The 26,378-nt window shown below is 47.0% G+C and overlaps 1 protein-coding gene and 1 long non-coding RNA gene across 3 annotated transcripts; one reads left to right on the top strand and one right to left on the bottom strand.

Annotated features, from left to right (window-relative positions):
• Positions 1 to 802: 802 nt before the first annotated feature.
• Positions 803 to 2,867, top strand: LOC130212267 (uncharacterized). Its single transcript, XR_008835266.1, has 3 exons — positions 803 to 2,185; positions 2,267 to 2,344; positions 2,782 to 2,867. It is a non-coding gene; the product is annotated as an uncharacterized LOC130212267 (long non-coding RNA).
• A 72-nt stretch (positions 2,868 to 2,939) lies between these two features.
• On the bottom strand, positions 2,940 to 26,178 carry LOC130212230 (guanine nucleotide-binding protein G(q) subunit alpha-like). Of its 2 annotated transcripts, none has more exons than XM_056443421.1 (7): positions 26,014 to 26,178; positions 25,316 to 25,500; positions 24,549 to 24,703; positions 24,293 to 24,421; positions 22,613 to 22,742; positions 22,318 to 22,471; positions 2,940 to 3,113 (listed from the first exon to the last, which is right to left on the bottom strand). In XM_056443421.1, exons 1-7 carry the CDS (start codon positions 26,147 to 26,149, stop codon positions 2,953 to 2,955), a joined length of 1,050 nt encoding a protein of 349 aa, XP_056299396.1. In that variant the 5' UTR covers positions 26,150 to 26,178; the 3' UTR covers positions 2,940 to 2,952. The 2 variants fall into 2 exon arrangements, with proteins under 2 accessions (XP_056299396.1, XP_056299395.1); XM_056443420.1 differs by lacking the exon at positions 2,940 to 3,113 and adding an exon at positions 17,785 to 18,390.
• Between the last annotated feature and the right edge of the window lie 200 nt (positions 26,179 to 26,378).

A 26,378-nucleotide genomic window follows, 5' to 3' on the forward strand; every position in this document is an offset into this window, starting at 1 on the left:
AAAGTCACGCCGCAGTCTTCTCGTGTAGGGGAAACCGGGAGAGGAGAGGAGCGGGGAGGGGGGGGGGGGAACGAGACGGGAGAGGAGAGATGGAGAGGAGGGGGGGAAAGGTTTGAGGTGCGAGTCAGCTCACACCGGGTACTTTATTGAGGGAAATAATCGTGCTCTAAGGACAGACGTGTAGCAAACTGTCGTAAAAGCACGTCGGCGGCGCTGCTAACCTGTCGCACTGGAGAGGACGCGGGTCCACGGGTCACGATGCCCGGCCTCTCTTCTGACGACCGCCCCGGTCACGGTATCCTCGCCGTATGCTTCGAGGGGGAACGGGAAACTCGAGCGAGGGCGAAGACCGAGTTAAGGGGGTGAGGAGGCGGAGATCAGTAACTCCCTCTATATGATTCTGCGATCGTTCGGGCCTGATGAGCGACGCGCGTGCACCTCGACAGTGGTTGCTGTTTGGCTCGGCGCGCGACACCCCGGATGATGTCAGATCGATCTCCGCGGAGAGAAACGCTGTGTATTCAATTATCTGGTCTCCTCCCAACCCGCTCGAGGGTACAAGGCTCGTAGAGCGGCTGGCGGGACACTTATTAATATCCTATTTTTAGGACAACCTCCGCGACGAGGACTCGGTGTTACGAGTCCCTCTCTTGGTCCCCGAACCACCCACGGCTCGGCGGAGAGACGGAGGTCTACCGGCTGCAGCGATATCTCTCTTTAGTACAAAATGTCAGTTACCAGTGTGTGAGAAATCAGTATGTGCCCTGAGTGACGTAGATCAGTGGGTGTAGCCGTGCAGATGTCGCTCAGACTCACCTCGGGGGCGGCGGGGGTCCGCTCTCGGGTCTCCGCCTTTGGTCTCCTCGGGTGGGTCGACAGGTGAAGAAATAGGGCTCACAAAAAAGTAGGTCCACGAACCGAATGTAAAGTTTAAGACTGCAAGGCAGCCAAGTATTTTATTCAAAAAAAAGAAGAAAGAAATAAACAAAGTACAATTATAAGTGAGTTCCCTCTCGGGAGCCTGACGCAAAAGTCACAAGAACTCAAAAAAACTCTCCTTTTCTTCAGCACCGAAGAAAAGAAGAAAAATAGACAAAGTACGTCAGGCGCCCGTGAGTTCTTCACGGACGCCTGACGCAAACCACAGCATATGAAAAAACCCTTTTTTCTCAAAAACTCTCCCAAAGACCCTTTTTTCCTTTTCCCTGTTCATCACCTTTATACCCTCGGCTCCTCCCACTTTTACCGGATATCCGTCCCCCTCTTTGGGGTGCTGATGGGGGGTTCATCCCCCCCCCCCCTCTCTTCCTGAGAGGTTCTGGAGAGACTCTCTGTCCCACTTTAAAGAGGGGGACCGTTGTCTTCTCCTATCTCTCAGGCACTTAGGGTACCCTCTTTATGATCCTTTCAGACTTGGTGAGACTTCCCGATGCCAGTGACATCAAACACACTCTAACCGGGGGTCAGGATACAGAACATATTGGGAGACATATATTACATTATCATATCAAAGACCATTGATCTACAGGCAGGTTAACACACATGAATCCAGGCTGGTGTTTATTCACTCCGTAGTAACATCCTCTCTGGCCCATTTGGTCAGGATTTGGGCTCCTGAACACACAATCAACCAGGTCTTCATTTGAATATCACAAGAGGTGCCATGGTTACCTCTCGTGTCGAGCCGGTTGTAAACGCCTCCGCTGACCCCTCAGGACCCCTGTTCTGTCACACCTGGCCCTCTGCTTATCGTCCCAGCGATGGCCTCGACGCTTTTATTTGATCTTACAGCCACTCTGCCTGTCGGCCGGCCTGATGGATGCCTTGTTGCTTTCCTGTTGTTGTAGTCTAATGGAACTGGGGTCCCCTTTGATCTGTTTTATTACTCACATTCCGCATTCACTTTTCCCGGCCTGGTCTACTCTTGCTAATCCCAGAAAAATTCGCATTTATTTGTCCCACTTCTAACAGTACGTCCTCTTCTACCGGGACGGCCGCGAGGTGCCGGACCTGAAGCTGGCGGCGTACGTCCGCCGGGCGGCGCTGTTCCCGGAGCGCCTGAAGCACGGGAACCTCTCCCTGAGCATCCGGAACGTCACGCCGGCCGACCAGGGGAGCTACCGCTGCTTCGTGCCCACGCTGCGGGGCCCGCTGCCGGCCTCCACCGTGCAGCTGCTGGTCGGGGGTGAGCGGGCCTCGTGGTGGTGTTGTTGTTGTTGACGCTTTGTGTTCTGTGATCTTCCATCTTTAATATGGTTGTTTTCAGCAACGCAATCTGAGGAAACCACAGCGCCGCCCAGAACCCTCCCAAATCCAGAAGAACACCGAGAGACGGATGTTACAGGTGAGAGAACCGTCTACTCAGACCTGCATTCTGTCTTCTGACCACCAGGGGGCGACTCCTCTGGTTGTATAGAAGTATATGCTTCATGTGTTGGAGCTGCATTCTCTCTCCTGACCACCAGGGGGCGACTCCTCTGGTTGTATAGAAGTCTATGCTTCATGTGTTGGAGCTGCATTCTGTCTTCTGACCACCAGGGGGCGACTCCACTGGTTGTATAGAAGTCTATACTTCATGTGTTGGAGCTGCATGCTCTCTCCTGACCACCAGGGGGCGACTCCTCTGGTTGTATAGAAGTCTATGCTGCATTCTCTGTCCTGACCACCAGGGGGCGACTCCTCTGGTTGTATAGAAGTCTATGCTGCATTCTCTCTCCTGACCACCAGGGGGCGACTCCTCTGGTTGTATAGAAGTCCATGCTCACAGCTCTTGCCTCTCAGTTTCTCCGTCAGGTGGGCGCCTCCATCACGGCGCTCTGGTCCCGGTGGGCGTCGGCCTCCTGCTGGTCGGTGGCGTCGGAGTTTGTTTACACAAATGTAAACCTGGAAAACCAAACGTGAGAACGAGTCGTCTCCTTTAGTCGATCCTGAGCGGCTCTCTGGGACTTTGTTTCATACGTCTTGTTTTTTGTCGCCGCCCCGCTGACGGTGTAGTGCCTTGCTCAAAGGCCGGTGGTTTGAATGCAGAGCAGCCCGTCCTGCCTCGTGTGTTGAGGTCTTCACGATGACCTGAAGCCGACCTCTAGGGGTCTGGGGCTTCGGAGGATTCTGGTCTAGGAAATAAGGAAATGATGGCGAATTGAAAAGACACTTGCTGGATTATTTTCTCTGGAAAACGTCGAAGGAAGGAAGGAAGGAAGGAAGGAAGGAAGGAAGGGGGGGGGGGGGCAGGTTTGAAGCCTCAAAGCTTTTAGAACCACAACTACAGTCATTTTATTGTTCTGACCACAAATCTAAATAATGATAAACAGTTTAAGAACAAAAGGTCCTCCGCTCTGACTCAGCCCTATAATGATAGTAATAACAAATATACATTGTCATTATATATAATATGGTTAAAGTCATTCATGAACCAACTTTGTTTTTCCTGAACAGTCCTCATGGACTTCTCCCTGAATCTGTTCTGTCTCTCCCTGTTTGTCACGATACTCATATTATAACTTCTATACATATTACATACCTGCCATAAATATCATGATACCCGATACCAGAATTCAATACAATACCATAAAAACAATATGGTACCATAAATACGAGACTGGTATATTTATCTATTATAGTAATAAATAAAACATCTGTATGGTTCACTTTTTACCAACTTTTTCAACTTAACAAATGACAGTAATATTAGTATTAATACAGCCAGATATGAATGAAACTACATGGTTCCATCATAGCATTGATGATCCACTATGAGGCCGTTAGTCTCTGACCAGATGATCCACAGTTCATCAGGATGAGCAGCTGGAGAGTTACACAACTTTACACACTGAAACATTTCAATTCAGTTTATTTGTATAGCCCAATTTCACAAATTACAAATTTGTCTCGGAGTGCTTTACAATCTGTACACATAGACATCCCTGCCCCAAAACCTCACATCGGACCAGGAAAAACTCCCAAATAACCCTTCAGGGGGAAAAAAAGGGAAGAAACCTTCAGGAGAGAACAGAGGAGGATCCCTCTCCAGGATGGACAGATGCAATAGATGTCATGTGTACAGAAGGACACTTCTGGCATCTTTTTATTTTTTAAGCCGAAGTCTCTAAGCTCCGCCACTTCTCTCGCTGTGAGCTGCGCAGCGCAGTGTGCGCAGACAGCTCGACACGGAGCAGCGTGTTAAGAATATAAAAATACATACATAGTACCCCATGTCCCTCACTTTGCATTAAGGCCCCGAAGCACCAAACCTTGTGTCCTTCTATGACTCGATTCCGTTTTCGGGCTCTGACCAGAGAGAACAGCTCATACTCAGCTCACCCACATGTTTTGGAACATACTGTCACTGCTGGATAAGAAGCACAGATACTGTAGGAACAAACACTTCTGGACCTCGGCCAGAAGATCACACATCCACACAGGGAAGATAATCAGGAACTCTGTGCAACCCTTGGCTCTGACCTCATCCTGACTGCTCAGTCGTAGAATTGAGAATTAAATAAGAGCCGTACCTGTCACCGTCAAAGAACTTGTCTATGTAAGCAACAGATAGTTTCAATGCCTTTTAGTTTCTATTATATTAAAGAAACTGCACAGCTCCTGCTTTAGATGGAGAACAACACACACACACACTGATTATGATGATGACGAGAAGATCGTGAGCCAAGAGGGTGGCACCACCCTGAGCTCCATCAGAAGGTGTTCAAAGTCTAAACCAGGAACACCTCCATCTGTTTTAACCAACCAGTGCTGCTGTCGTGAGCCCAGAGGGTGGGACCACCCTGAGCTCCAACGATGAGACGGACAAAGATTAAACCGAGTGACGTCTCCATCTATATTATCTAATCACGCTGCTCTTAAAGATATAAAGAGTCATGTTCTCCTGGAGAACTCCAGTCTGTTACTGAACGATGCTTTGAGCTGACTTCATCCAGGCCCGTGCTGCACGTTAAATGTTTTGTGTCTTTGAGACTTTTGTTCTACCACACTTAATTAAATCCACTTTGTTTTGAATTTTACTTTGCCGTCCTGGTCATCTTTTCCCAACCTTCGACAAATTGGTGACCCTGACGTGATATAACGGTGAAAAGGTGACCATTTTTGGACGAAGAGGTGCGAGTCCCCCGACCCGTGCCTGGAGATCCAAGAAACCTGAGAGAAGTCCATCGGCAGATTACACATCCATCCTCAACTGGTCTCAGGCGCCTGAACAAATAAAAAGGTACGCAGAAACCTATTTAATTGAATTCTGTATATTGTAGTTATAGTAAAAAAAACAAATTTGACCAGAGGATGCGTGAGTAAAATGTCATAGTCATTGTAGTGTGTTAAAACAAAAAATTTAGATTTACAGTGGTAAAAGTGTGTTAGAAAACTGTTCCAGGGCATTGTTGATGACTATGTGATAAAAAAGAGAAGTTCCGCGTCGTAAAACGAGCGTGTAAATTGCTTCGGAGTTCTGATAAAAACTCTGGAAGTTTCGCGTCGTAAAACGAGCGGGTAAATTGCTTCAGAGTTATGATTAACTCTGGAAGTTTTGTGTCATAAAAAAGAGAAAAAGAAACGAGCGGGTAAATTGCTTCAGAGTTCTGATTAAAACTCTGGAAGTTTCGCGTCGTAAACATATTAAAAGCACGAGCGTGTAGATCGTGTATGAGTCTCTGTAATACTGTGCCGTATCTGGAAGAGATCGGACAGGTTTCTACGGAGGTGCTCTGGACGTTGCCGTCGTTGCAGATCAAAATGATGAATGTGTAAATTGCTTCTGTGAGGTTGGATACTGTGCCGGGTTCGAAGACCGGACAGGTGTCTGGATGCCACTCTGGGAGTTTCATGTTTTTATAAGCGTGTAAATTGCTTTTGTGTTTTTTGTGTTTTTTTGTGTGTTTTTTATTTTATTTTATTTTTTACATTTTTTTTTAACACGTTTCTGTAAATACTAGTTTTGAGTCGTAATATATAAGATGAACATGGTTTAAAATGATTCAGTCGGATGTTATAGAATTTGAAACGGAGGAAGATTTTAATAAATTTATAATTGATGAAGACATATCTGTGATAAAACAAGACGATACAATTACGAGTCCTGACACTGAGGTTGATATAACTGAGGTTCGATCTGCGGACGATTTGAATAAACTGCTTAGACCTAAAGTTGAAAAATCCCCAGAAAAAAAGCTGAAAAAATAAAATAACAGGAGCGGCCCCTCCCCTACCCACTTAGGATGATAGCCTCGCTGTGCTCAGCTGCACTCTCTGCGTCCCCCCGCAAAGCGCGCCGCCTTCACAGGACGGAGCACAGTCCACTTTCCGCCTCCACCTGAACTTGAGCTCTGAGGGAGTTCTCCTCTCTTCTTGTGGTTAAGTACACACACATACTACATTAGCCAAACTGAGGTCGACATACTATGAATTGGAAGTGTACGACCATTTTTTATTAAATTTAAAAAAATGTTTTAGATAAATGCATTATTTTAAATTGTTCTTTACATTTATTGATCAATTGATTCATTAATTGTTTTTTTGCCTGGCTAGCTCAGTCGGTAGAGCATGAGACTCTTAATCTCAGGGTTGTGGGTTATTAATTTTTTAATTGATTTTTTATTTTATTTTTATAGTTATTTATTTTATATTTTTATTATCATTTTTCCTCAATCTCTCTAAAAGATTTGACCCCTTTCAAGCATATCTACAGTTTTTCAGCCACAAGGCACCTCGGTGCAGCAGACAGCAGCACAAACACCTGGACCATACGTCCCTTATAATCCGTATCCAGCCCCTCCGCTACATCCATACGCACCGATCTATCATCAGCCACAGCAAGCCGCGTTGCGCCGCAGTTCCCTCACACATTATGTCCCGCAACAGGCGGGTCAGCAGCCCCACATTGGGCGCCACCGTAGGGAAGACGGTGGGTGAGGGGAAGTTGGCGCAACGGAGGCTTTAGACGGAATATTAATAACTTTTAAATTATAGTCAGGCTGGACATTGGGCTAATGTTTGTCCTTTTCTACCACAGGGTTAGCAGTCTCAGTCAGGACCGCTTCAGTGCTCCCATAATGTCTAACCCCGCCATAACAAGCATCCAACACATAGCCACAGCCACAAGGCAACAGTGATCCACGGCACCAGGCCCGGACCAGAGACACAACATTAGGCGTGCCCAGATCCAACAGCTGACAGCGAACTGTATCCACTGAACAGAAATGTGCCACGCCCACGGGTCAGCCAATGATTCAACTGGAGACTAAAGAGACACTGAACAGGAAGCAAAGGTCTGGTGAGACAGAGTAGATGATGATGACATCACACCTCTGCATGACACCAGCCAGCAGTGGAGACTTTGGTTCAAAGTCCTGCATCCCTACTCGCCACCAGGGGACCAAAGACATTGTGCCCTTAACTCCTCCTTGATACAGGATGAGATCTGAGATCCTGAGGGACTGCCTGCAACACGAGATTGAGGTTCGTGAAGACCCAGCTGAGGAGGCTTGGAGATCTATGCAGAGAAGCAAGGAGTAGCAGCGGCCGGTGAATGAACACCAGAGCTGCAGACTGTATGCAGTCGTTGACACCGCAGCTCCACATCACAGTGTTGGTCCAGAGTGGAGGCAAAGAGAAGAACAATGGTGAAAGCAGAGGTTGAGGCTATGGACTGGGTGCACACACACAAATTAACACTGGCATTACTCCACATTTGAGAACATGTACAGAATTGCACACACATCGGAGGTCCATTTAGTATTAGAAACACATGCTTAGCCACACACATAGTAAGAGAGAACACTGATCATGGGGACACTGACAACATGCTTAGCTTATTTCCAGACACTTTGTGGACTAAAGGGTGAACTGATGTGTGACTGACTCCGATGGCTCCCGTAGAGATAGAATTAAACCCGCGTACGATTCCATTTTAATCGTCATCAGCATCCCTTAAGGATGAAACAGACTGTAGGAATTTCTAAAACCATAGAATGGCTGTTATAGGCAGGTGTACTGGAGGGGACGAGGGCTCCCTGGAATACACCAATTAATTATTTTTTCTTCTAGATGTCGACTCTGTTCATTAAGAGTATTATTATTGAAAAGGACGGATTTAGGAATTCCGTCCTATTTCAAAAGGGGGAGGGAAGCACATGACAATCTATGTTGACGCCAGAGTCCCCAGAGGAGGGCCCCCGAGTACAGACCAATATATCAGATATCAGTAGGTTTAGAATCAGGGACCCTGACGGGAACCATTAGAAAATTGAAAAAAATGTTGTGCACAAATATATAGTGCACACGCACACACTCAAGGTATAGAGTTTCAAGACGCATCAGGTCTGACAATGGAACACATTTCAACAACAAACACTTGGCAGAAGTTGAACGAGCACTGGGCATAACCCACAAGTTTGGGTCGGTATATCATCCTCAGTCTCAGGGGCTAGTCGAAAGAGCCAATTAGACGATAAAATGGAAGATAGCAAAAATGTGCGATGGCACCAAGATTACATGAGTGGAGGCGTTACCACTGGCATTGATGTCGATGAGAACATCACCAGGTGGGGATACGCATTTGAGACCGCATGAGTTGTTGACCGGCAGGAGAATGCCGGGCCACCCAGAGATGGAGGTCATATGCCATCTCTGGATGTTAGCGAAATCGAAATGAGTGAATACATGGCTGCACTAATATCTCTTATCAAAGATCTCTCCAACCAGGTTGTTCGTGCCCAGTCGATTGATCCGGAAGGAAGAGAGTCAAAGGTAAAGGTAGGAGACTGGGTCAGAGTTCGAGTTCACAAAAGAAAGTGGACTGAACCCAGGTGGACTGGACCGTACGAAGTGAAGGAGGTTACGTCACACTCGGTCCAGGTCAGAGGCAAGGCGGGTGCGAAGTGGCATCACCTGACACATTGTGCCCCAGCTCCAAGTCCGTTAAGGACATTGAACGAAGTAAGAACTGATTTGGAAAAATGCCAAGAACAAACAGAGTCTTCGGACAATGTTCCGGAAAAGCCGGAACTCGGGTGAACAGTGATTGGGAAGGCGGGTGGAAAATAGAGTCCCCTTCAAAATCTTCAGATGTGATAACATACGTGGATTTGACCAACTTCACTGCTAACGACCAATTAGAAATAGAAACAGGTTTCAATGGAGACCAAAACCTCTGGTTACCACAACTTAGTTATACCACTAGAACTCAAAATGGATCTAGCTGCTTAGCATGCGCTGCTGCCCGCCCCAGATGGACAACTGCCCCAATCAACCCTGTTCATGATATTGTCGGGTTTGAATGCATGAGGAGATTGTTTTCGCCCCGACCAGGGGTCATAACTAACTGTAAAACTCTCAGCATCTTGTTCCCTGCAGTTTCTCCCACAACGCCGCCCATGGGAGTCCTGTCCCACCAGGTCCCTTACAGTCCGCCTGATTGAAACTACCAAAGAGAAAAAGATGCTCTACATAGCCAACAGATGTCCCTGTTAGGACCATGCAGTGTTCCTGATTGGGCATGTATTGAACCATATGAGGGACTAACAGAAGATGTAAAGGGGGAGGGTTTGATAAATGACACTTTTGAAAAGAAAGAAGATTAAAAGCCCAGTTATAGAATAACACTAAATGATAGAGTTCACACCATTAAGGTGTGAAAAGGGGGATTTGTTAAGAATATAAAAATACATACATAGTACCCCATGTCCCTCACTTTGCATTAAGGCCCCGAAGCACCAAACCTTGTGTCCTTCTATGACTCGATTCCGTTTTCGGGCTCTGACCAGAGAGAACAGCTCATACTCAGCTCACCCACATGTTTTGGAACATACTGTCACTGCTGGATAAGAAGCACAGATACTGTAGGAACAAACACTTCTGGACCTCGGCCAGAAGATGACACATCCACACAGGGAAGATAATCAGGAACTCTGTGCAACCCTTGGCTCTGACCTCACCCTGACCGCTCAGTCGTAGAATTGAGATTTAAATAAGAGCCATACCTGTCACCGTCAAATAACTTGTTTATGAAAGCAACAGATAGTTTCAATGCCTTTTAGTTTCTATTATATTAAAGAAACTGCACAGCTCCTGCTTTAGATGGAGAACAACATACACACACACTGATTATGATGATGACGAGAAGATCGTGAGCCAAGAGGGTGGCACCACCCTGAGCTCCATCAGAAGGTGTTCAAAGTCTAAACCAGGAACACCTCCATCTGTTTTAACCAACCAGTGCTGCTGTCGTGAGCCCAGAGGGTGGGACCACCCTGAGCTCCAACGATGAGACGGACAAAGATTAAACCGAGTGACGTCTCCATCTATATGATCTAATCACGCTGCTCTTAAAGATATAAAGAGTCATGTTCTCCTGGAGAACTCCAGTCTGTTACTGAACGATGCTTTGAGCTGACTTCATCCAGGCCCGTGCTGCACGTTAAATGTTTTGTGTCTTTGAGACTTTTGTTCTACCACACTTAATTAAATCCACTTTGTTTTGAATTTTACTTTGCCGTCCTGGTCATCTTTTCCCAACCTTCGACAAGCGCGTGCGCTCTGATCGCTCTCTTAATGAAGTATCGATACTAAAAATATGCTAAATCACATCGTGTTTAACGTACGGGTACTTTGTTAGCATCGCTACATCGTGCAGCGTGACAGGAGTAGATGTAGTGGCTAACATTCAAGCTAACCTGAACCCCCAAACGATGAAGACATCTGAACGCTGATTGGCCGAGACGCGACACGCCCCATCAAAGATGTTTTATTGCGAAGAGCACCACTCCACACTGTTCTCCGCGTCTCACTGCAATCTCAACGGCAGCGGGCCAGGTGACTCCGCCCCCCCCCCCCCCCCCCCAAAACACAAACTCTTCGGATCTCCACGATTCACGTGGATGACCTATTTTGAGTTCAAAACGGTGAATTTCACCGAAAGGTGACAAGTTTGCAGGTATGATTTAAACTATTTATGTTTCAGTGATACTGTGATGTATACTCCATGTACTTATACATGTTTACTTCTGTTACATGTGATGTATACTCCATGTACTTATACATGTTTACTTCTGTTACATGTGATGTATACTCCATGCAGTGGCGGGCTGTCAGGGCCAGCAAGGCCTTCTCTGCTGGCCTAAACATCATCAGAATATATATTTTTTTCTAAATATATTTTCCCACAAATATGTATTCAATTATTTCCCAGGGTAAGAGTTATTCTCTTAATTTCATAGCGTTCCTCTTGGTTGCGCATACACAGAGTTTTCACGAAATGTTTAATCATGGAAATTTGGTTTAACGTCATGGAAAGGTCCTGGAGACCCACTGGTCACCATGGTGATGAACCTGTTCATTGGTCATGAGGATGAACCTGTTCATTGGTCATGAGGATGAACCTGTTCATTGGTCATGAGGATGAACCCTGTTCATTGGTTATGAGGATGAACCTGTTCATTGGTCATGAGGATGAACCTGTTCATTGGTCATGAGGATGAACCCTGTTCATTGGTCATGAGGATGAACCTGTTCATTGGTCATGAGGATGAACCTGTTCATTGGTCATGAGGATGAACCTGTTCATTGGTCATGAGGATGAACCCTGTTCATTGGTCATGAGGATGAACCTGTTCATTGGTCATGAGGATGAACCCTGTTTATTGGTCTTGAGGATGAACCTGTTAATTGGTCATGAGGATGAACCTGTTCATTGGTCATCAGGATGAACCTGTTCATTGGTCGTGTGGATGAACCTGTTCATTGGTCGTGTGGATGAACCTGTTCATTGGTCGTGTGGATGAACCTGTTCATTGGTCATGAGCAGTGGCGGCTCCTGAAAAAATTCTCAGGGGGGGCAATTTTTTTGATAATGATTAACCCAAAACCACAGACCTTCAGACAGCTGTCTATGTGTAGCATCATCACAATGCCATCAAGTCATGTGACTCCAGTCAGTGTGACGGCTGTGACTGAACTCTGCCTGTGAGCTTGTAGTTAGTTCATAAGCACAGACAGTCTGAGGCCGTCTGTTAGCTGCTGTCAGTAATCCAGCTCCTGGTCTTTGATTTGGTGATTTTTTTCAACAAGATTTAAATAATTATAATAATAATAAATATCAGATCCCCATTTGTGACTCCTGCATCTGAGCTTTTTCAAATAATAGAATAAATGCAATTGTAATTACTTTCAAGTAAACCAGATTGCTCCACCAGACAAGAAAAAAGCTCAATGTTGAGCTTTTGTTTTGAAGGGCAACACCAGAAAAGCCGAACTCACGGAGGTAAAACCTGGCAAGTCGCCAATAATCTCGGCTGTCGCGCATGCGCAGGCGCAACTTGTTAATGCCGTAACGTAAACATTTACACTAAGGTACAGGCATCTCAACATTTATTTATTGATGACTTAGTTTTATGTCTTTGTACTTTGACCTTGTGTAACATGTGAAGTTATCAATAAAGGTATTTCTGCATTTCCCCTGCGCCTCACCTCTCGTCCTACGTTCCTTTCAGGAGCACAGCTGACAACACGGCTGTCAGAGAACCCGTTTACAGGCGTTCATTAAAATCAGGCGGAGATCTTTTCTGACGTCGATCGTCAGGAAGAAAACGTTTCAGAAGACACTTTAGAAAATGTTCGAGAATGAGGAACAATGTGTTTCTGATTTTATTTTCATTTTATTTTGGAGAGTGACAGCGAACGTCTCCGAGATCTACCGGTCGATCGCGATCGACGTGTTGGCGACCGCTGCTCTAGGAGGTCCGACTTATATTGTTGCCAATGTGTCTTCATTGTTACGCCGACCGAAAGGAGTCTCTTTCAAAGAAAGAATTGAATCGCTGCTGTTGCCCTGAGCACCGGCCATCTCGACTGAATACGCCTCTGTCGAAGCTGTATGACGACTGAGACGCTTTTACGCCGATTACTGATGACAAGACCTGAGGAGCGACTCCTCCCGGAAGCCATAGAGAATGCATTGAGAGCTCTGTTTTGTGAAAAAAATGGGTTTAACATTGGAGTCAATGGGAGAGGTCTGGGGCGATTTTCATTTCGCCCAAAGTCGCCCCAGAAGGGGCGGGGCCATTTGAAGCACGACTTTAGGCTAACTGAATGACTGTTACCTGATTGGACAATGACATACAGAGGCAGAGCAGACGTCTAGTGGTAGAATGCGACTTTTTTCTTTTCTTTTTTCTTTTCCCCCTACGCAGTGCGTCGCCCCAATCGCCCTTATGGACAAGCCGCCCCTGGTCATGAGGATGAACCTGTTCATTGGTCATGAGGATGAACCTGTTCATTGGTCGTGTGGATGAACCTGTTCATTGGTCGTGTGGATGAACCTGTCCATTGGTCATGAGGATGAACCTGTTCATTGGTCGTGTGGATGAACCTGTCCATTGGTCATGAGGATGAACCTGTTCATTGGTCGTGTGGATGAACCTGTTCATTGGTCATGAGGATGAACCTGTTCATTGGTCATGAGGATGAACCTGTTCATTGGTCATGAGGATGAACCTGTTCATTGGTCATGAGGATGAACCTGTTCATTGGTCGTGTGGATGAACCTGTTCATTGGTCATGAGGATGAACCTGTTCATTGGTCGTGTGGATGAACCTGTTCATTGGTCATGAGGATGAACCTGTTCATTGGTCATGTGGATGAACCCGTCACAAACAGACTGGCAGCGGTTTACTCTCCTGAGTTGGCTATTTATGGGTTAAACGCCTCATACGGTGAGGGGGCGTGGCTTATCTCTGTTGCCTTTCTCCATGGAAAAATATGTTCAGCTATCCGCCACGGAATAAATAACAGCTTTTTCTACGTTCTACTTCTTGTGGAAATGCCACACACGTCGTGACATGTAGCGCCCTGGTGTCTGGGGTCATGACGTCACCCGGAGGCGCACTCAGCTCCGTGAATGTCTCCGACTACGTGAAGGACTTCCGCTTCCAGCGCCACGTGAGCAGCAGCAGCCAATTAGATTCACTAACGGAGGAGCAGCTCAGCGCTGATTGGCTCTCACAACGCAGCGTTCTCTCTCCTCTCGCTCCGCTCTGGTTTCTCCTGCGCCGCTCTGCCCTCAACTCAACTTTGTTTATACTCCGCGACTTATTGAGCGCTGTGATAATTGCGCGACACAACGAATCGAGAATGAAATTCGTCGCCAACTATTTTAATAATCGATTTTTATCGATTTTATTAGGGATGCACCGATCTGATCGGCGCCGATCTGATCGGCCGATATTCCCATTATCGGTTTTGATCGGCGTTCTCAAAACGGCCGATCAGATGACGTAACATCTGCGAGAAAAACTATCAGACGTTTCAATCGCGGCGCACCTCAACGGAGACGATGCGCCCGGCGAGGGCCGCAGAGGTCAGAGGGGATCCTCACCACCGAGCGGCGTCCCCGTCCCCCGAGTTGAATCTCTGGGTCGACTCAGCCGACTCTCACACGTCTGCCCCTAGAGATGCTCACGCTAAACACATTCCATCGGGAGCAAAGAGGGTTTTGTTAGCGGAAGGATTTTTTGCAAAGTTAGCGGAAATAACCACGTGAAACAACATCCGTTTTTCAAAATAAGATGTCGACAAATCATACACGAACATATACAAGTAAACAATGAACTGATTTTGTATCTTTATAGATCATTTCTGAGATTTAGCTTAAATTATGCTAACATTAAAACATTTTTACTGTACCAAGGAAGAATTTATAAAAATAAGTCAGACTTTTGTATGTTAAACAAAGTCCTGTCTATAGATTTCCCCAAGAGTTCCAGGAAATGAATGATGCAGATGTGTTCCATACATATCTGAAATCCCCTACAATAGCAATCAAACAATTTTAATGTATCAATTAGGACATTTTTCAAAGTAAAAGTCCTAAATGTTTAAAGAAATCTGTAATTTCTTTAATGTTTGAGTTGCTTTATATATGTATTTCCTCATAGTCCTCGGCAATAATGCTACACAATAAATAGAATGCTTCAATCGACACCGTGATCGGTATTATCGGATCGGCAGATACTGATTTCAGTGATCGGTGATCGGCACCAAAAACCTGATTGGTGCATCTCTAGATTTTATCGATTCGTGGTTGCAGCCCTAGACCACATCATTTCTACTCAAACGGTAATACTACATTTACATGTATCGAGCATTGTATTCAGATAGTTCACTGCTCTTGTGAACCTATGACCTTTGGTAAACCAATTTCAAACCCCAAACCAGTTGGTCCACATGAGTAAAGGTGTGTTTTCAGAAGAGATATGAAGAATCTTTAAAAATGGAACTTCAATGTTCAGCTTTAGGGCCCTATCTTGTCTTTCCACTTGTACCTGAGGACAATGTGCCTCATCATCTGGAGCTGAGCTTGTTCTGGAATGTGTGATGTAAACACGTGGGCATGTGTCACATGCTGCCGCCTTCAGAAGGTGAATGTGCGTGTGTTTGTGGAATGGAGACATGAGGTTTCAGAGGGGGACGTGTGAAGTCAGTTCCCAAGGCCACTAGTTCTGGTTCTGCTCAGTGTTACAGAGGACCAGCGGGTCCAAATACTCCTTGTTTGACTAATCTGATATTTCACTGAAGAAACGATTCATCATCCACGATGTTGAATACCTCGCTGCCACTTCATAGGGAGGAGCCTCTCTGAGGACTCAGCTCAGCAGAGGGAGGAGCCTCTCTGAGGACTCAGCTCAGCAGAGGGAGGAGCCTCTTTGAGGACTCAGCTCAGCAGAGGGAGGAGCCTCTCTGAGGACTCAGCTCAGTGGGAAGTCTTGTCTTTCAAAACAAATACAGTGAAACAAGTGTGTAAGATACAGGCTGTCTGAAGGGATTCCTCTTTTAAAGATCTAGTCTTTAGCAGAAAAAACACTTTTCATCGCGATTAATGAATTTCAGAATGTGAGATTAATTAAATTTGTTTTAATCTATTGACAGCCCAATTATTTATATATATATATATAAATATAATTTCGTGTTTGAAATCAAATCAAACCTTTTGGAAAAAGCTTTTTATTCCATAAATTCTTTGTTTTCTTTTGGGTCCTTGTCAAAGCTCATGTACCATGTGATTAAGGTGTATGATAGTAAGGTGCTCTGTGATTGGTGCTCCACCCCCACACACACACTTGTAAATGAGTTAAAGTTGCATTTCTCAGGAGGCGGGGCTACAGCCCTCAGGAGGCGGGGCCTCTGTCATCAGGGTGCGCACAGGATGTGATTTGTTTGTTTCCGCCACGTGTCCTCTGCGGTCCTCTGAGGAGCGTCCTCTGATGACCTCTGAGGAGCGTCCTCTGATGACCTCTGAGGAGCGTCCTCTGATGTCCTCTGAGGAGCGTCCTCTGATGACCTCTGAGGAGCGTCCTCTGATGACCTCTGAGGAGCGTCCTCTGAGGTCCTCTGAGGAGCGTCCTCTGAGGAGCGTCCTCTGATGACCTCTGAGGAGCGTCCTCTGATGACCTCTGAGGAGCGTCCTCTGATGACCTCTGAGGTCCTCTGAGGAGCGTCCTCTGATGTCCTCTGAGGAGCGTCCTCTGAGGTCCTCTGAGGAGCGTCCTCTGATGACCTCTGAGGAGCGTCCTCTGATGACCTCTGAGGAGCGTCCTCTGAGGTCCTCTGAGGAGCGTCCTCTGATGTCCTCTGAGGAGCGTCCTCTGATGACCTCTGAGGAGCGTCCTCTGATGACCTCTGAGGAGCGTCCTCTGATGACCTCTGAGGAGCGTCCTCTGAGGAGCGTCCTCTGATGACCTCTGAGGAGCGTCCTCTGATGACCTCTGAGGAGCGTCCTCTGATGACCTCTGAGGAGCGTCCTCTGAGGTCCTCTGAGGAGCGTCCTCTGATGACCTCTGAGGAGCGTCCTCTGATGACCTCTGAGGAGCGTCCTCTGATGACCTCTGAGGTCCTCTGAGGAGCGTCCTCTGATGACCTCTGAGGAGCGTCCTCTGATGACCTCTGAGGAGCGTCCTCTGATGTCCTCTGAGGAGCGTCCTCTGATGACCTCTGAGGAGCGTCCTCTGATGACCTCTGAGGAGCGTCCTCTGAGGTCCTCTGAGGAGCGTCCTCTGAGGAGCGTCCTCTGATGACCTCTGAGGAGCGTCCTCTGATGACCTCTGAGGAGCGTCCTCTGATGACCTCTGAGGTCCTCTGAGGAGCGTCCTCTGATGTCCTCTGAGGAGCGTCCTCTGAGGTCCTCTGAGGAGCGTCCTCTGATGACCTCTGAGGAGCGTCCTCTGATGACCTCTGAGGAGCGTCCTCTGAGGTCCTCTGAGGCGTCCTCTGATGTCCTCTGAGGAGCGTCCTCTGATGACCTCTGAGGAGCGTCCTCTGATGACCTCTGAGGAGCGTCCTCTGATGACCTCTGAGGAGCGTCCTCTGAGGAGCGTCCTCTGATGACCTCTGAGGAGCGTCCTCTGATGACCTCTGAGGAGCGTCCTCTGATGACCTCTGAGGAGCGTCCTCTGAGGTCCTCTGAGGAGCGTCCTCTGATGACCTCTGAGGAGCGTCCTCTGATGACCTCTGAGGAGCGTCCTCTGATGACCTCTGAGGTCCTCTGAGGAGCGTCCTCTGATGTCCTCTGAGGAGCGTCCTCTGAGGTCCTCTGAGGAGCGTCCTCTGATGACTTCTGAGGAGCGTCCTCTGAGGTCCTCTGAGGAGCGTCCTCTGATGACCTCTGAGGAGCGTCCTCTGATGACCTCTGAGGAGCGTCCTCTGAGGTCCTCTGAGGAGCGTCCTCTGATGTCCTCTGAGGAGCGTCCTCTGATGACCTCTGAGGAGCGTCCTCTGATGACCTCTGAGGAGCGTCCTCTGATGACCTCTGAGGTCCTCTGAGGAGCGTCCTCTGCGTGACGATGTCCTCTCTCCTGGTTCAGGTATTCAGAGGAATGCGGTTCAGGAATGTTTGGTTTGGTTTCAGGACCGTCAGGTGGGCGTGGAGTAAAGTGTGGTGGAATGCAGTTATGTAGAGGTGTGGTAAATTTAGGGTTGCCATGCAGTAAAGCAGAGTGTTGTGGAGTAAAGTAGGGTTGCCATGCAGTAAAGCGGGGTGTCGTGTCATAAAGTATGTTGGGTAGACCCATATCGGCGTAGCGACACACTCAATGGCCCTAATGTCGTGTGACGTCACCATAACGACTATCATCAGCAGATATTACCATAGCAACCAGTTTATGTCCATCCCGAGTCTCTTGTTCTGCTCCTTCAGGTCCGTCTCTAAACGAGCCTGAAGGAGTTGACGTAGCTGAAGAAGATGTGGTTCTTCACCGCCGTGAAGACGAAGCGGACGTTGCCCGTGTCCGTGGCGCAGGTGAAGTGGGAGTAGATGACGTCTTTCTCGTTGGGGCTGAGACCGACAAACATCTCCAGGATGAATTGTTGTGCCGCTCTGACGTCCCTCTGGGGCCCTGGAGGGCCGAGAGGCTCAAGGTTAAAGAGGTCAAAGACGCTTCAGGCTCAGGAATAGGACGCTGACATATAAAAAGGGCATTTCCTTCTTTTTTTTTATCACATTAACTTTTAACCAAAAGCTCGCACAAAAATCATTGTTCAATTCAATATAACAGCTATACTTAATGTTTTATTTATTTATATGTATAAATAAATATATGTATTTATTTATTCATTTATTTGTATATTTATATATACATATATTTAAAGATACATTGATTCTTTTGTCTTTATACATATATACACTACCGTTCAAAAGTTTGGGGTCACTTAGAAATGTCTTTATTCTTCAAAGTAAAGCTCTGTTTTTTCAATAAAGATAACATTAATCATAAATACCCTCTCTACATTGTTAATGTGGTAAATGAGTCTTCTAGGTGGAAACGTCTGGTTTCTAATGACATGTCTCCAGAGGTGTATAGAGGCCCATTTCATCATCACTCCAGTGTTCTGATGGTACATTGTGTTATCGCCTTAGAAGACTAATGTCTGATTAGAAAACCTGTGCAATTATGTTAGCACAGCTGAAAACAGTTATGCTGGTGATATAAGCTACAACTGGCCTTCCTTTGAGCTTGAAGTACAAAATTAATACAAAAATATTAATCATTATTTCTAACCTTGTCAATGTCTTGACTATATGTTCTATGAAATGTTCAATTCATTTATAAATAAAAGTGAGTTTTCATGGAAGACACGAAATTGTCTGGATGACCACAAACTTTTGAACGGTAGTGTAGATATAAATATTATATATATATTAGTGCTGTGAAAAATAACGCGTTAACTCAGTTAATTCAATTACAGGTTTAACTAGTTGTTGTTTTTTTACGCATTTAACGCATGCGCAGAATGAGCTTCCAATCCGTCTGTTGTTGGTCGTCGGGACGAAAAAAAAGTCACTTGCAAAATGAGCTTCCAATCCACCACTTCAATCTGAACTCTGTCCGCTCTCATGCAGACGGTCTGTTCATCGGTAATGATCCTTCCGCAGGTTCACCTCCGGAAACCTTGTTACGACTTCTACTTCCTGTAGATCAGGGTCTCAACACGTCGATCGCGACCTGCCAGTCGATCGCGGCGTAGTGTCGGTAGATCGCATGACATTAAAGAGATTGGCCCGCCCCCTGACATGTTCTCTATAGCACGTCTTTGTTCTTTTATTAAACTAAACGTCTGTTGTTGATCGTATCTCCACAGCAGCATGTCATCTCTGTCTCTTCGCGTTGCGTTAACACTTATCGATCTCCGTCTGGCGCGCCACAGAGCTCCGTGCGCGCGCATCGGGACCGAGCAAAAACAAAGTCACTTGTCAATCTGTCCACCTGTCCGGGCCGGTGAGGTTTCAGCTTTGCAGCGTGTCCCCGCCGTCCCTTTCATCACGGCCCAGTTCATGAAGAAAACCCACACAGTCAGTTTGCCTCAGCAGCTGCTAGAGGAAGACTAGAGGCCTTTAGATTGTATCATGGTGGAGTTAATGGTTGACAAACAAGAGACAAATGCTCTGTTTAACCCTCCTGTTACCTTTACATTTACTAACATATTTTACACTCGGGGTCAATTTGACCCCAGCAATTAAAACCTCCAGAAAATTATTAGAATTAATATTGTTTCCCAAGTTTAAATGTGAGGTACTTTATGTTTGTTTGTTGACTACCTAAATAGCCCTTTAAATAAATAAAAAAGTTGATATTTCTTATATGTTTGACACAGTGAAAAACAGCCTGGGGTCAAATTGACCCCAAAGAACACCGACATTAAACATTGAATGGGGTCAAATTGACCCGAAAGGTAACAGGAGGGTTAAACATTCTGTTTAGGATGAAGATGTATTAATGTTCCATATGGAAGAAAACTGCTAAATAACTGCTGAGTTGCAGCACCATTGTATAGAAGAATGTATAAATGTATATATCCGTCTTTTGTCATAAATCTCTATGTTCTCACAAAATATACCGAGAATATCGGTAATATGTGATTAATCATGATTAATCCACAAAAACCTGTGATTAACCCGATTAAAATTTGTAATCGTTTCACAGCCCTAATATATATATACACTACCGTTCAAAAGTTTGGGATCACTTAGAAATGTCCTTATTTTTCAAAGAAAAGCATTGTTTTTTTCAATGAAGATAACATTAAATCAATTAGAAATACCCTCTCTACATTGTTAATGTGGTAAATGACTCTTCTAGGTGGAAATGTCTGGTTTCTAATGAAATATCTCCAGAGGTGTATAGAGGCCCATTTCCATCAACTATCACTCCAGTGTTCTGATGGTACATTGTGTTATCGCCTTAGAAGACTAACGGATGATTAGAAAACCCTTGAAAACCCTTGTGCAATTATGTTAGCACAGCTGAAAACTGTTTTGCTGATGAGAGAAGCTATAAAACTTGCCTTCCTTTGAGCTAGTTGATTATCTGGAGCATCACATTTGTGGGTTCGATAAGACTCTCAAAATGGCCAGAAAAAAAGAACTTTCATGTGAAACTCGCCAGTCTATTCTTGTTCTTAGAAATGAAGGCTATTCCATGCGAGAAATTGCAAAGAAACTGAAAATTTCCTTCAGCGGTGTGTACTACTCCCTTCAGAGAACAGCACAAACGGGCTCTAGCCAGAGCAGAAAGAGAAGTGGAGGCCCCGTGCACAACTCAGCAAGAAGACAAGTACATTAGAGTCTCTAGTTTGAGAAATAGGCCTCACAGGTCCTCAACTGGCAGCTTCTTTAAATGGTACCCAAAAACGCCAGTGTCAACATCGACAGTGAAGAGGCGACTCCGGGATGCTGGCCTCTAGGCAGAGTGGCAAAAGAAAAGCCATATCTGAGACTGGCCAATCAAAGAAAAGATTGGTATGGGCAAAAGAACACAGGCATTGGACAGAGGAAGATTGGAAAAGGTGTTCTGGACAGATGAATCCAAGTTTGAGGTGTTTGGATCACAGAAGAACATTTGTGAGGCGAGAACAGGTGAAAAGATGCTGGAAGAGTGCCTGACACCATCTGTCAAGCATGGTGGAGGTCATGTGATGGTCTGGGGCTGCTTTGGTGCTGGGAAAGTGGGAGGTACCAGGTCAAAGGATTTAAATAAGGAAGGCTATCACTCCATTTGGCAACGCCATGCCATACCCTGTGGGCAGCGCTTGATTGGAGCCAATGTCCTCCTCCAACAGGACAATGACCCAAAGCACACCTCCACATTGTGAAGAACTCTTGAGGGAAGAAGCAGGCAGCTGGCTGTCTGTAATGGAGTGGCCAGTCACCAGATCTCAACCATTGAGCTGTTGTGGGAGCAGCTTGACCGTATGGTCCTCAAGAAGTGCCCATCAAGCCAATCCAACTGGTGGAGGGGCTTCAGGAAGCGTGGGGTGACATTTCAACAGATTACCTCAACAAACTAACAGCTAGAATGCCAAAGGTCTGCAATGCTGGAATTGCTGCAAAAGGAGCATTCTTTGACGAAAGCAAAGTTTGAAGAAAAGAATTAATACTTCAAATACAAATCATTATTTCTAACCTTGTCAATGTCTTGACTATATTTTCTATATATTTTGCAACTAATTTGATAAATAAGTGTGAGTTTTCATGGAAAACACGAAATTGTCTGGGTGATCCCAAACTTTTGAACAGTAGTATATATACTTATATTGTTTAAAAATATACATTTATATGTATTTTTTTATATATATGGATATAATTTATAAATATATATTTATTTATATATCAAAATATTATTATTATTATTAATTCCTGAAATAAGCAGAGTGTGTTTTATTGCTGATAAATTTCACTTTTCTTCTCTTTTTGAAAACTGCCACTTTTCACAATCATGTCACCTTTTAAAGAAAAGGTCATTCTAAATGAACGGGTTTCCTCTCACCGTCATATTCAGGAAAGTAGTCGCCCAGATGCGAGAGCAGGATCTTCTCCTCCAGTAAGTCCATCTTGTTGAGGAACAAGATGACCGACGACCCGCGGAACCAGCCGGAGGTGACGATGGTCTGGAACAGCGCCAAGCTCTCCTGCATGCGGCTCTGGAGGAACGAGGACCGTTAGACAGCCTTCACCTGACTCGCCTGGAAGAGCCACAAAGACCTCGGGATCAAAGCCCACTGCGGGTGGAGAAGTCACGGTCTCCACCCTGCTGCTCCGGTGTCGTGCAGTCGGCCTCTCACCTCCCCCACGGACTCGGCCAGCTCCTGGTCGTACTCGCTGATCGCCACCAGGAACATGATGGAGGTGACCGCCTCAAAACAATGGAGCCACTTCCTCCTTTCTGACCGCTGGCCGCCGACGTCCACCATCCTACATGGTGGAGGAGACATGGTGGAGTAGACATGGTGGAGTAGACATGGTGGTGTAGACATGGTGGTGTAGACATGGTGGAGTAGACATGGTGGTGTATACATGGTGGAGGAGACATGGTGGAGTAGACATGGTGGAGGAGACATGGTGGAGTAGACATGGTGGAGGAGACATGGTGGTGTAGACATGGTGGCGTAGACATGGTGGTGTATACATGGTGGCGTAGACATGGTGACGTAGACATGGTGACGTAGACATGGTGGAGGAGACATGGTGGAGGAGACATGGTGACGTAGACATGGTGGAGTATACATGGTGACATAGACATGGTGGAGGAGACATGGTGGAGGAGACATGGTGACGTAGACATGTGGAGTAGACATGGTGGAGTAGACATGGTGGAGTAGACATGGTGACGTAGACATGGTGGAGTAGACATGGTGGAGTAGACATGGTGACGTAGACATGTGGAGTAGACATGGTGGAGTAGACATGGTGGAGTAGACATGGTGACGTAGACATGGTGGAGTAGACATGGTGGAGTAGACATGGTGGTGTAGACATGGTGGAGTAGACATGGTGGTGTAGACATGGTGACGTAGACATGGTGGAGTAGACATGGTGGTGTAGACATGGTGGAGTAGACATGGTGGTGTAGACATGGTGGAGTAGACATGGTGACGTAGACATGGTGACGTAGACATGGTGGAGTAGACATGGTGGTGTAGACATGGTGACGTAGACATGGTGACGTAGACATGGTGACGTAGACATGTGGAGTAGACATGGTGGAGTAGACATGGTGGAGTAGACATGGTGACGTAGACATGGTGGAGTAGACATGGTGGAGTAGACATGGTGGAGTAGACATGGTGGTGTAGACATGGTGGTGTAGACATGGTGGAGTAGACATGGTGGTGTAGACATGGTGGAGTAGACATGGTGGTGTAGACATGGTGACGTAGACATGGTGACGTAGACATGGTGACGTAGACATGGTGGTGTAGACATGGTGGTGTAGACATGGTGGAGTAGACATGGTGACGTAGACATGTGGAGTAGACATGGTGGAGTAGACATGGTGGAGTAGACATGGTGACGTAGACATGGTGACGTAGACATGGTGGAGTAGACATGGTGGAGTAGACATGGTGGTGTAGACATGGTGGAGTAGACATGGTGACGTAGACATGGTGGCGTGGCCGTACTCACGAGCGTTGTCTTGGTCCTCGATGACCTCACCGCTATGACCTCACCGCTATGACCTCACCGCTATGACCTCACCGCTATGACCTCACCCCTATGACCTCACCGCTATGACCTCACCGCTATGACCTCACCGCCATGACCTCACCGCTATGACCTCACCGCTATGACCTCACCGCCATGACCTCACCGCTATGACCTCACCGCTATGACCTCACCGCCATGACCTCACCGCTATGACCTCACCGCTATGACCTCACCACTATGACCTCACCGCTATGACCTCACCGCCATGACCTCACCGCTATGACCTCACCGCTATGACCTCACCGCTATGACCTCACCTGAACCTGACGCTCTCCAGCGTGAAGAAGTACTCCAGGATCCCCGTCGTGGGCGCCCTGACCCTCAGGACGTCCTGCTGCGTCGGCAGGTAACACGTCTCAGAAATGCGGATGATGTCATTCAGAAAGCTGTTGAAACACAAGGAAAGGAGTTAGGAAAAGGAAACGAGAGTGATGAGGACATTGGAGACATTGGTGCGTCCTTACTCTTGGACCTTAAATGGAAGAGGAGTCACGAGCTTCTGCTCACACTCACTAGTTGGCGGAGTCCGACAGCTGGTACTTCCTCTTCTGACCGTAACATTCCTGGATCCCCGGGTCGCTCCACAGGCTCCTGATGGCCTCGGCGTGAGGGTCACTCAAGGTCGTCACCTTCACCACGTCGACGCCGCGGACGATGCTGGCGTTCGCCTGGACGACAGAGCGACGCCCTGAAATGAGTTGCCTTCAGGAACAAATGTGCAGGCGGATGCATGGTGTCGCCTTCGGGTTCTGGCTCCATCTGGATCCATTTTCTGAGTGGGTTGTAATACTCATTTTGGCCAGAAAGGCTGAGGGGCAGCACTAATAGAGGCCCTGCAGGAATGATTCGATATCCCGATACTTCAACACCAGGTTCTTCAGTCGTAGCTCTACGAACCTGGTCTAAAGAACTACATGTGGTCTTCATATGGATCTGACAAGAGGTCAATATTCATCCAACACATGCAACGTCATTCCTCGAGCATACAGGATGTGTATTGGACGTCTGACCCTGAAGGTATCACCCAGCACCATTAGAACCAAACCACCTCCAGTCAACCGATACCTTCCTAGAATAAAATGTACACCAGCTTAATGGGTCCGCAGACAGGGGCTGAGTCCTGAACCCTGGGACCCCCCTTCCTCTCTTTACTTGTCACTGACTCGGGACGCTTCACATTCCTGCAGTCACACGTTCCAAAGGGACGGAACTCTCTGGGCTCAGGAAACATGACCAGAAGTCCGTCCCCTGAAACACACTGAAGAAGGGCTCAACGGTACCTGGTTGTGTTGGTACTTGTAGGGGATGTGAAGGGCGTCCATGGCCTGGATCATGGCCTGCATGGCCGAGAAGATGTTCTGGTAGACCAGCCGGGAGAAGTCCCTCTTGTCCTGGTCAGAGTACCCGGAGCCGTGGATGATCCTCATCTGCTTGATGAAAGTGCTCTTCCCACTCTCCCCAGTTCCTACAGCCAACCAGCAGATAACCGACATGATGAATCCACGACCGCCTCAGAGCCCTTGAGCACGTCTCTTTCCATCGGAGCGTCTTCCCCTCGTAGGAGACGCCGTCGTCTTCACGCCGGCGTTCCTTCGCGGTCTTCGTGGTTCTGTCTTCCGGGACTCGGCGTGTGAGGACACGCTCAGAACCAGCGCCTGGGCTTCGTCTCCTGCCGCCTGTGTTTATGTTTCAGACACGTTTCACGACGTGTTTATTCGGGTCGCTGGACTGAAGAAGCCCCTCCCCCTGCAGCTGAACAAGCTGCATTCATAGATATAGATTAGAGCTAATATAGATATAGATAATAGATATTATAGATATAGATCATATAGATAATATAGATTATAGATCATATAGATGATATAGAAATAGATAGATATAGATTATTGATAATATAGATTATAGATAGATCTAGATCCTCTCGATGCTCCTGGTGTTGCTGTGCGGGGCGTCGGTTGAGATCCCTCTGCCTCCTCACCCAGCAGCAGCAGCTTGTATTCCCGCCGCAGCTCCTTCCTCTCCCACCGCAGCCGCCTGTCGATGGCGGCGCTGAGGACTCGAGCCTCTTCGGCCTCGGCGCCGAGGCAGCAGGCGCCGGCCGAGCTCATGGTCATGAGGAGGAGACGAGGAGGAGACGAGGAGGAGACGAAGAGGAGACAAGGAGGAGATGAAGAGGAAACGAGGAGGAGACGAGGAGGAGACGAGGAGGAGACGAAGAGGAGACGTCTGCAAGGTGTCTGGCTTCACAGAGAGAAGAAGAAGCTCTGGTCCTGGGTTCTGGACCATGTGACGGGGGGGCTGCTCCTCCTCCTCCTCCTCCTCCTGCTCCTCCTCCTGCTCCGG

Source organism: Pseudoliparis swirei, chromosome 21 (assembly GCF_029220125.1).
Source record: "Pseudoliparis swirei isolate HS2019 ecotype Mariana Trench chromosome 21, NWPU_hadal_v1, whole genome shotgun sequence".
Taxonomy (NCBI): Eukaryota; Metazoa; Chordata; class Actinopteri; order Perciformes; family Liparidae; genus Pseudoliparis; species Pseudoliparis swirei.